The sequence below is a fragment of the Anser brachyrhynchus genome (assembly GCF_964034855.1).
Source record: "Anser brachyrhynchus genome assembly, chromosome: 6".
Classification (NCBI taxonomy): domain Eukaryota; kingdom Metazoa; phylum Chordata; class Aves; order Anseriformes; family Anatidae; genus Anser; species Anser brachyrhynchus.
This window is the reverse complement of record NC_137700.1, coordinates 35,576,544-35,588,025: the sequence shown is the minus strand read 5'-3', so window position 1 is coordinate 35,588,025 and position 11,482 is coordinate 35,576,544. Positions and strand designations below refer to the sequence as shown.

At 45.4% G+C, this 11,482-nt stretch overlaps 1 protein-coding gene across 1 annotated transcript in view; it reads right to left on the bottom strand.

The window, feature by feature from the left end:
* LOC308197493 (uncharacterized protein) overlaps positions 1 to 9,070 on the bottom strand; it is a 34,871-nt gene extending 25,801 nt beyond the window's left edge. Inside the window, exons 1-2 of the mRNA XM_080598016.1 lie at positions 8,746 to 9,070; positions 6,070 to 6,242 (exon numbers count right to left, since the gene is read on the bottom strand). Of these exons, the coding sequence (XP_080454142.1) occupies positions 6,070 to 6,242; positions 8,746 to 8,890 (318 nt within the window). The 5' untranslated portion in view covers positions 8,891 to 9,070. The remainder of the gene's footprint in view (positions 1 to 6,069; positions 6,243 to 8,745) is intronic.
* Positions 9,071 to 11,482: the final 2,412 nt, after the last annotated feature.

Here is an 11,482-nt window from a genome sequence, read left to right as displayed (position 1 = left end):
AGTCATGGACTAGAAGCCCACAGTGAAAGGCTGTGTGCAAACAGAGAATAACAATAAAGAAAGAGTTTACAGTCTAGAGTCAAGAGATAGCTACAAAGAAATATGGAGATCCAGGGAAAGAGTTAAACTGTCAGCATGATGGGCAGTGGCCTGACTGCAGTTGAGCTTTCAGTGGCTGTCTTGTCAAAGGGGAGCTGTAAGGGAGGTTTTGAAGGAGAGAAACTCAGCACTTTGCAATGTGCTTGAAGAGCTCTTTCAAGAGCTGTGGTTATCTGACATGAAAGTACCACTACGGACATGCACATCTTGGCCCAAGTGGAAAGAGAGGTGTGGTTTAGGAAATAAACAACAGGAAATGGGTGGAGAGGGGAGAAACCTTGAAGGGTGCTGAAGGCAGAGGCAAGATGGTTCTACTTGCTATGTTAGATAGGGAGAGGTAGAGGAGGAAGGCGAAAAGAAAGGTGCTGAGATCCATTTGATGAACAATGAGCACCACTCAGGATAGGTATCAGAGGAGATGGAGTGGGTTAGGCTAGAGAAACAATCTATGCAATCAGATGAAAAGAGGTTGGAAAAGCAAATTAGTTGGGAGAAGAATATCACAGAAATGTTAAGCAGGAAGTGTCAAGAAAGACAACAAGGAAGCAGGATATTAAGAGGATACAAAGTCCAACTTGTGCTGAGCATTGGATACCGTGAACAAGTGTCATAGAGACACGACGAGTTTTTAATTTGGGTAGAAGGAAACAAATCACAGTAGAGAGGGATCAGGGAGTCAACAATGGTAGCTGAAATCAAACACAGGCGAAATTTCCCAAGAACCAGATACAGAAGGAGGAGAGAGAGGAAACAGCCTAGGCCTACAGGAAGCTGAGGGATCGCAGGATCCCTAGGCCTAGGCCTACAGGAAGCTGGTTATCTGCGTTGAAGGCGCTTGACAGATCAAAGAGTTTGAAGGTGGAATAAGAGATTATGTCACTAGGGACACTGGTGGAAGATATTTAGGCTGATAGTTACAGTTGGAGTCTAAACCAGAAAACATGATTTCCTTTGCAAGAGAAAATGGATAAAAACAAAACGAGTTTTCAATGGGAGTTACGGATGGCAGTTGTCGGGGTGTCTTCATGCAATATAGTTGTTCAGGTTGTGAAAAGCAGAGCTGAACCTGGAGAGAATGGATTTGTCATGGAGAACATCAGCCTGATCACAAGATTTCCACCAGAGAAAGTCTGAAGCATGAGAGCAGGTCAAAGGATCCTAGGACGATTCAGAGCAGGAGCCTGGCAATGACCATAGAGCAAGAGAGGAGGGTTCGTGGTCATGATGAATGAGAGTGGAGCATGAAGAGATCCAAGAGCTGTCTAGAAGGGACTGAAGAGATCTATCAGAGAGAGAAATCTGAGAGCTAGCAGGAAATTATCCCCTGGGTGGATGGCCGACCCAGATTTTGGTGAGCTGGAATGTGACCTGAGTGCAAGGGGACATACACTCCATGGTTGGACAATTCACCAGCAAGGTCAGACAAGTCACTGGAACCAAGGGCAGGGAGTGGGACAAGGCAGTGAAGATTGGTACAGGAGGGAGCCTGTACGTACTGCAGAGCAATTTGAGGCAGACGAGCAGAAGGATGATAGGCACAGTGCTAGTCAGAAAAGGAGGAAGGTTGGAAGCTGAGGGGTTGGGCTGGTCTTTCTATAATAAGTTATAGTTCAGTTTCCCTCTGTAGTCCTCCATGCAAGCTACTTGTTACTCAACAGTCCTGCCCTACCTTGTGAGCCAGGTCCGGGGTTTACTGACAGGTGTCATAGGAATAAGGTCACAGGCTCCTCTTAGCTTTCTGACTTTGTACAAACAGTCTTCCAAATAATAAGTTGGCTGCAGAGACCCAGAAGAACATCTAATGGAAAGCACTTTGTTTTATTTCTAAGATTTCTCCATCCACAAAATGTTGACAAAAATTGCCATTTTCACCTTTATAGACTTTTTAAAAAGAGGAAGGACTGTTATCTCATCAGGTGAAAGACCTGTTGAGGGATACAAAAAGGTTTATTGTTACCCAAGTCCAAGAACTCTTCCTGGACATTTATAGGAGACTTCAGACGGATGCTCCAAGCACGGCAGTATGAGCTAGTACAGCTGAGCCCACGAGAGGAAGAACTGAGGGTTTTACTGGCTCATGTCTCCCCTGTTGTGACACACTTGGAACCCACGCAGTAAATTCCTTCAGGGTGAGAATGGTCCCCTTCCGATTTGGAAGATAGGTGAGGACAGGAAAAACTTTACAGACCCAGTAAAGAGCAGGTGCTGGCACTTTACTTGTGCTAGCAAGAATGACGTAATACTTAAATAAAAATAATTAGGTTGTTGGACACAAGCCTTCATATAAAGAACAACATAGAAAACACATGTTTTTGCATGTTTCCAATGCAAAACCCACCTGTACTCAATCTGTTTCGTGAATGTTCACGTGACTGTGAAGTTTAAATGAGCAGAGCAGCCAGCACACGATGATCAGCGAGTACCAGATCACTGCGGGTGAGCAGCAAGTCTTACACTGAAAGTTTGTCACGTGCCCTGCAATGGGCCAGAAGAACATACAGAGGAAATGCCTCATTTTGTGCTTCTTCAGGAGAAGGAATGAACCTATTGTCTAGTCTTCTGGGCAGCAAGTACCCAGTTCTGAGCCCAGTAAAGCTAGTGGGAATCAGACCCCAAGATCCTGTTGACATTCTGCAAATTCTGTGGTTTCTCTTTTGTCAGGATGCACACTACTTTTGTGAGGCAAGAGAGGAAGGGAAGGGAAGAAATATTCAGTCTTCTCTCCAAAATCATTTATGGAAGCATTTATGGTTTCATCCTCTGTGTATAAACTTGCGTGCGTGGTCTTGGGGAGGCTGGATCATTGGCTGCTGCCTAATAGTTTACTAAACTGAGAATAATCTTTTGTTTCTCATGATAACTTGTATTTTGAAAATGGAATTCAACAAAGCTGGCTTTCTTTTTAAAGAAAACAATTGTTCATTTGAGAATATGACACTGACAAAATATTTTACAACATAAGGACATTTAAAAGAATGCATTTTCCAAACTGTACAGCACTTGACCATACCTCTCAGCAGACAGAGGAATAGACATTAACTCCAGCTTAAAGAGAGACCTAATCATATTATCACAGAATCACAGAATCGTCTAGGTTGGAAGAGACCTCCAAAATCATCTAGTCCAACCTCAGCCCTAACACTAACAAGTCCTACACTAAACCATATCACTAAGGGCTACATCTAAAGGTCTTTTAAAGACCTCCAGGGATGGCGACTCAACCACCTCCCTGGGCAGTCCATTCCAGTGCCTAACAACCCTTTCAGTAAAGAAGTTCTTCCTAACATCCAACCTAAACCTCCCCTGGCGCAACTTTAGCCCATTCCCCCTCGTCCTGTCACCAGGCACGTGGGAGAATAGACCAACCCCCACCTCTCTACAGCCTCCTTTAAGGTACCTATAGAGAGCGATGAGGTCGCCCCTGAGCCTCCTCTTCTCCAGGCTAAACAACCCCAGCTCCCTCAGCCGCTCCTCGTAAGACTTGTTCTCCAGACCCCTCACCAGCTTTGTTGCCCTTCTCTGGACTCTCTCGAGCACCTCCATGTCTTTCTTGTAGCGAGGGGCCCAAAACTGAACACAGTACTCGAGGTGCGGCCTCACCAGAGCCGAGTACAGGGGCACAATCACCTCCTTAGACCTGCTGGCCACACTGCTTCTTATGCAAGCCAGAATGCTGTTGGCCTTCTTGGCCACCTGGGCACACTGCTGGCTCATATTCAGCCGACTATCAACCAATGCTCCCAGGTCCCTCTCGGCCAGGCAGCTTTCCAGCCACTCATCTCCCAGCCTGTAGCGCTGCTTGGGGTTGTTACGCCCCAGATGCAGGACCCGGCACTTGGCCTTGTTGAACTTCATGCAGTTGACCTCAGCCCATCGGTCCAGCCTGTTGGCAGGACCGATGGCATCGGTCCAGCCTGTTGGTTATATCTGTTGGCAGTATATATCCTGAGTAACACCAGGGCTTTGTACATTTACAAACACTATAAAATTAGTTAAAATTGAGATTAAAAAGAAGTCAAGCCTGTAGAACATACTATGGAACAAAGCAGGGAGCTGGGCTATAATGCCCCAATGGTTTGCCTCAGAAATTAGGAGCAACAGTGGATGGATCACTACTTGGTTTTCATTCTTACTTGCATCTGATTTGCCCCACTAAACATTTCTGAAAATGTTCTGACCTCTTTCCACATGGTAGTCATATTTGAAACACCCACATATATACAACCTGTAGTTTTGGAAGACATTTGACTATAATACTAAATTATTCTGCCTAAATAATTCAAATCAAGCTGAGTGGCCTTGAAAAAAAAAAAAAACAAACCACAAACAAACAAACAAACAAAAAACAACCAGACAACCAACCAACCAATAAAATAAAATAAAATAAAATAAAACAAAGTCAGTGTTTGCAAATTCCAGTCAGTAGTTTTCATCATATACATAAAGAGAGGTGTTTGCAGCAGGTGAGATCTTTCTTGTACCCTCTATTCTACCAGCTCCAAGAGGTAAATATGAACTCCCTCTAAATAAGGTCTGAAAACCCAAATATCTTTCCCCTCCTACAGCCATTACTCAGGTTAAAATACCTGTATTTTCTAAATACCCAGGTACCTTTGCAGCTCCTGAGCTATCTTTTTTTGAGTCCCCAACTTGCCTCACAAGCTCAGGATATTTGGGTTTGCAGATTCTTTTATCCCTTAATATTCATGTCTGTAGAAAAGAGTGACAGGTTTGGGAAAAGACCCAGAGAATTATTCCAGACTCTTCAAATCAGATTTCATTTCTTTTCTTGATAGTCAGCACCTGACTGTAATTCATTTTGAAAAGTTTAAACAGAACCTTCTATTTTTTGCTGACTTTGGAGCAAGGGCATTTGTCTATCCCTCATTAATCTTGATGTCACTTACAAGATGGTCTAAAGAAACATCATACCATTTCCTTTTGGAATACATTTCCTAAGTAGAGGTCCAATGCTGCAATCCTTTTCCATAACCATTTCCATTAAGGTTTTGCTAATGACCTTACAACACTCAGAACAAAGATTATTAAACTAGTACAGGTGCTAGTTAGGTGAAGAGAAGATGAAAAGAGGCACTAAAACAGAAGGCTTCTCCATTGACCCCCCTGGTACAGAGCTTAAAGCATCAGCTTTCAGTGGGCTTGACTTAACAGGAGCGGAATGAGTTTAATGCAGAGTGTTTTCCAAAACCTCAACTGAATATTTGCTGGTGTTGCGTGGCACCATCAGATGAATGCTTCTTAGAACATTTTAAAACCTATTGATCCCTTTGGCTGTCCTGTAGCTACCAGCTATGTGCTTGCTAATATTGGTGGCTGTTTACCTAGTCGCTATTCCAGGAGGACAGAAATGCACTCAATCTGAGGACTAACTTCCTGCCAAAGAGTAAGAACTTATCAATATATTCCAAGAGTTGTTCAAGTCCCATTTTTTTCCTCCTTAGGCTCACATAATATTTTCTCCATCCCCTTTGCCCCCGAAAGTTTAAAGCAACTAGATATGAAGGACAAGCTTATACCTTTTTAGCAAACATTTCTCCCCTTGATAACAAAGTAGAGTTATTTACTATGTAGGAATTTCCCTTCCTGTGACCCACATTTGGTAATCACAACAAGAAACCAGAAGCAAAGAATCCTGAAATCAAGCATTGGCAATTCCATAAGAAAAGGACTGAAGAAAGAAGAACACCATGAAAATATGAGTTTATGGGAGAAAAAACAAACTGTAGAGTAATGGCTATGGTTATCTCTAGGGAAACCTATGTAATATTACAGCACTGGATAAGGGCAATGTTATTTTAATTCTCCAAAGCCAGACAAAACATATGAAAAACAGGACTGGGTGCACAGTTACTCCCAAATGTAGTTTTATGAAGTTCTTCCAGACGGTACTTCACTGCAGTAAGAGGTGGGTTTGGTACTCCATCTTACAAAGTCTGTCTAAGCACATACCTTCACTCCTCCTTCCACAACATCACTGAGGTTGCCTGGTTTTGGATAACCACACTCTCTCACTGGCACAGGGACATGCGAAGCAACAGGACATACACAGGAACGTTTCCTATCTGTTATGCAGCATTGTGCTGGAATGTGACCTGGGATGTCACTGTAACGTGTGGTGTCCTCTGAAAGAAAAAAACACCCAAGCGACACATCAGTCAAGGACACTGAAAAGTGAAGGAACTGGCTATTACCATACTTCTACAGTATGAGAACTATTTAATATATGAACTGCAGTGGACATTATTTCCCTCAGCTGGAAGGTAAGATAACTCAGCTTATCCAAATAGTGCTGGGAGTAAAGGAGGCAAGAAGAAAAAAAGGAGTTACTACTAAAGGCTTCTGAGTTTTATTGCTGAAACACTGGGGGATTTTTGGCAAGTTAATACTGCCCCTGTTTTCAAAAGGGCCTTTAATTTGAGGCATCCATCTTTCTGGGTGTCCACCTGCAGAAGCTGGCAGGCTAGTTTACCAAGTGTCAGTCTGAGTTGCTGGGATGGGCAGGTGGTACCAGGGAATCAATGTCAGGCCTTCTAGGAAACATAACATCAGTAGAAAATGTTGACCTCCACTGCTCTATGCTGAATCCTTCTGCAATGATACTGAATGGCAAAGCCTCACATAATTATACTGCTGCTAGTAAAGTGCAGCGGATGGAACATGCTACATCAGCGCTCATTGCTTTTATTACTGAGGGGGAAAAAAGTCTCCAAGGGAAGGAGTGAATGAAATCCTGAGTGCTGTGTTACTCTGGTTAACTTCTGGGAATCTAATTATTTGAGAAGAGGTGCACTTAGCAAATCATTATATGCGGGTGTGAAATACTGCTGAAGAATCCCCCCCCTCCCTTCCTCATGTACCTTACCCTTAGAAGAAGAAGGCAGGTAAGGGTACATTTAACATTCAGTCTCTTTTATACTACTAAGTGAAATCAGAACAAAATATGGTAATTAATCCATTGTGCATTCAATGATTCAGGCTTGAGCAGCAGATGGGAAAAGTTGTGGATCATAACCCCATGCAATATTTGACAGAATATCAGTCAAATATAGTTCACACATCTTCATGTTTCTGTCAGTCCCTCTTATCTAAAGTTAATTTAAAGTGACAAGAACTACATTAGCACTTTTCAAAGGGTAATGCAAACTTTAGAGTATTCGCCTCAAATCAATACCCACTCAGACTCCTAAATGGTCAAACTGGCAAGTTCCTGAAGGTGATTTCACTTTGCTTTTATGCTAAATTTGTCAACTGTTGCTGGGGGTTAAGCATTAGCCTTTTAATAAATTGATTCAGAAGTGCCAAAGAGAAGGTGGTACCTGTTTGTTCTGCACATCCCTCTCATGAGCACATTTGCATGCACACACAAAAGCTTTCTCAGAACCAGAGTCAAGGAAACGCTGGCAAATTTATTTGTGCAAGATACTATAGTTTGGATCTTAGCCTGTAGGTTATTTTTGAACAATTCTTTATATGAGCAGTACTTAGATGCCCTGCTTGGGAGCGTGGCACCTACTTTTATATCACCACTGCATTAAAAAAGCCTCCAAACGAATGACCTCGTGCAGGTTCCCACAGAAAGTCAGGTTCTGCTGTCCCAGTGCAGTGCAGCATCCTGTTGCTCTCCCCAAAAGCAGATCACTTTACTGAAATGGAGATTCCTTTCCTTTTTTTTTAATCAATATAGCTTACATGAGTACACACACGTGCAGATTTGTGAATGTATTTTTGTGCCTTACTTGGGTGTGGGCCCTCAGCAAAGTCCAAATACCCTGATCTAATTCTATTGCTGTGCTGGTCGCTTGTGCTTCTGCTCCTTGTGTTACATTACCAAATAAGAGATCACACCCTGCAGGACTCCGCAGAGCTCATCTCTAGGGAAGGCAAGAGCACTTCTTGGCATTCGGGTTGTGCACAATCCCAGTATCCTCCCCTTCCCCCCCACCCCTGTTACAAATGATTTAGGGCAGGCTGTGAATGAGAAACATAAGGTAAACGTTATTTAGGCTCGATTGCCTTCTGTCCATGAAGTGTAACTTGGCCTTGCCTCTGGAGAGATGCCCAGCTCAGCCCTTCTGGACACACAGTCGCTGTCTGGGATATGTATGTGTCTTCTGGAGAAGGTACAAAAGGAGGAGGATTGCACTGACCCAGTGCTCCAGCTTCTGGAGTTTGCTGGGCTGAGTCAGGCTGTTTGTAAGGAGGCTCAGAGCCCACCGGCAGCGGGTGGGGTGGGGTGGGGTGAGGGGTGATAACATTAAGTCCCTTCTCATTCTCCTCCTTTCTTTTCCATGAAACAAAACCTAAGACAATCACTTCCCTGACAAACTAGACTCCACCCCACCTCAAATCTCTTGCAAAGGTTGTGCTCCAAGCAGGGTGACGAGGCAGGAGAGCAGGCTAGCTCTGGCTGTTCATCGTGTGTGGAAGGGACTTCGACACCATAAGAAGATCAAATATAAACTTGTGCCTGGGAGAAAATGCAGCAGGAAAAATAGCTAATAAATGCTCCCAAAAGAAGAAAGCTAAAACAGGCCAGACTCATTTTTTTCATGTGTTTTTTCCTATTTCGAACTTGCATTAACTAAGCCAAGCCATAGCAAGACGCATCAGCTCTCAGGCCCCTACCTGATACACATACTCCTGATTGTCCCCATGCTTTCTGCCGGCTCTGTTCACTTCCTGCTGCAACCTGAAGTTCTTCTTCCTGGGGAAGAGCAGCAGCCACTGCCAGCCCAGCTGGAACATATCTATTATAGAAGCATGGAATCATTAAGGCTGGAAAAGCCCTCCAAGATCATCTGGTCCAACTGTCCCCCTACCACCACTACCCACTAAACCACGTCCCTAAGCACCACATCCAACCGCCAGGGACGGTGACTCCACCACCTTGTTCGACAACCCGCTGCAATGCCTAACCAGATGTATCTCCCCTCTCCCCTGCCTCTGCTGCCCAGCGATTTACACCAGTGCCACATACACCTGCACGTCCCAGCCCTTTCCTTTCCCCTAGGCCTGGATATGGCCACACAGCCCTGTGCACTGGCTCCAGAGAAGATGCAGAGCAGACAATCTGACAAGACGTCAGCCCCTGGCAAGTCCACCAGCTCTTCACACTTAAGCACTCGTCAGAGGGAGGATGCTGGGCACACGCAGAGCACCCCTACCGGGTGAGGAGTGCCCCTCACCTCAGCATGCTCCTGCATAGGACATTTCCTGTGTCCTCCATGCAGGCTGTGGGTGATAACTTGTTGAGCAGCTCAACCAGCAGGACTCAGTTTACTCATTCAGGGTGACATGAATCCCTGCCGAAATTCCAGTGCCACCAGCAACTTCCTGAAGGGCTGAACTGGGTCCTTGTGGTGACTCAGGCTGTAAAGATAAGGACGATGCTTTATTGTGGTGACTTTCAAGTGCTGTAATTTAACCACTAGAATAAAGCAAATTTTTTCCTCTGTGTCTTGACAAAAAGGCCTGGCTGGTAAAAGGGGTCTTCTCTTTCAGAGCCCTGACCTATGAGAGCTTTTATGTTCACATGAGGAGATTGCATGCCAGCTGTTCCCACCCTATGCAACCAGAGAACCTTGGGTTTTTGTGTGTCCAGTCACATACACTGAGGTGACATCATATACAGTCCTTCTTTTCAGCATGACATGATTTTTATGCAAATGCCTATACAAGAAAGAAAGAAAGAAAGAAAGAAAGAAAAAAGAAAGAAAGAAGATCCTGAACCTGACATCTTCCCTGACCCTTCTGCTTGTCCTCCCCCATATCTCCTCAGTGCCCATAATGCCAGCCAGGGCTCAGCTAGGCAGAGGAGGCAATGAACACCTGAAGGCAGGCCACGGCACATGTTCTTCGTATACCACTTGCCTTTGGAATAGAGCGGCTCCATCCGAGGGGTGCAGAATGGAGGAGAAGCAGGGCCCTCGAACTCTTCCTGCCCTTGGTGGGGCTGCTGGTTGAAATGCAGACGTCCCAACCAGGTTTACGCTGTTTTTACCCAGATGTGCTGCGGCGGAGGCCATGCGCTCCTCTGGGCTGGCCAGTGGCTGTCTGCCACTCTCAGGCTTTGACAAAATTGTCGTGTGCAGCAGCTGCTCCCCGAGGGATGGGGGGGATGGCTAGGAATAAAAGGAATCTGCTGAAGGAATTTATGAGCCAGCCCACTAGGACTTTGGGAAAGCCCAGAAAAAACACTTGATGATCCTGCTGCCAAGCTCCCTCACTCCGGGCTGGCCAGCAGGGCTCTTCACCACGCTGGGTGCCCCAGCACCCCGTGCTGCTCAGAGCTGTGCCCCACTTGTGGCTAAACTGGCAAGTCTGGAAAGGACTGAATTGGTACTTGGTACTGGAGGCAGCAGGGAGGCTTCTCTTCTGCCTCTTCTACCCCAGGCCCCGTGATGAAGCTACATCCAACACTGGCAATCCCAGACAGCGAGAGTTATAAATCATTCTCCTCCTTTCCATCTCTCCCCAACAGGCAAGGACTTAGTGAGGGACACATTAGGAATTAGGAGCACATCCCAGCTTGGTGTTAAACACTGTTTTTCCTTTCATTCAGGAACTTGAGTTACTTTACTATGCTATTATTCACATCATTCACTGTAGTTCTGATGTGAATGTGTAGTTCAGATCTGTAAAGCAAGAGCAAAATTATTTTTTCCCCTCTGTAGCTTGACAGAGTTATGTATTTTTCGCAAGACACTGCCTCCTTTTGAGATATGCATTGAAAGCAGCTGTACAAAATGTTACTGAAAACAGTGCTAGCATTTTTCTCTAGTCCTCTCTTGCCTAAGACACATGAAATCAGTGAAAATTGGTCTTCTCCCTGCCCTACATTTTCTGTGTGATTTTTCAAACTTTGAAAGCCTGCTGAGGAAAAGACGCCATGAGAGGAAAGCACACCACCCTGGGAAGACGGGCATTGCCAGCAGGGCTGGCAGCAGAGCTGCGGAGCTGTCTGAGCCATCACCCCCCAGCAGGAGAGCCATGAGCTCCTCCAGCCTCTGGGGCTGCCCGGGGAGGGAGCTGGCATGCTCTGTCCTCCCGAAGAGAGCACGGCAGCAATTAATTGCATAGTAATGCAAGGATGCAATTAGAGTCCGGCCAAACACAACTTACCCCCTCTCCGGGCCTCTGAATCTGGAACGTTTTCACCCGGACATGCTGGTGAGAGTTGACCGTGGGCGTCTGACACTCTTGTCAGCACCACCGCGCTGCCATCCCCTCACCCCATGGGGAGAGGAGGTGGGCGGCGATGCTCTGCTTAGGCACTTGGATGTCTTCCCACTGTTTTGCCAATGCACTTGTTCAGGTCTGTTTTTCTGACAGCATTTCACCCTAGCAATCTTGATCTTTTTTC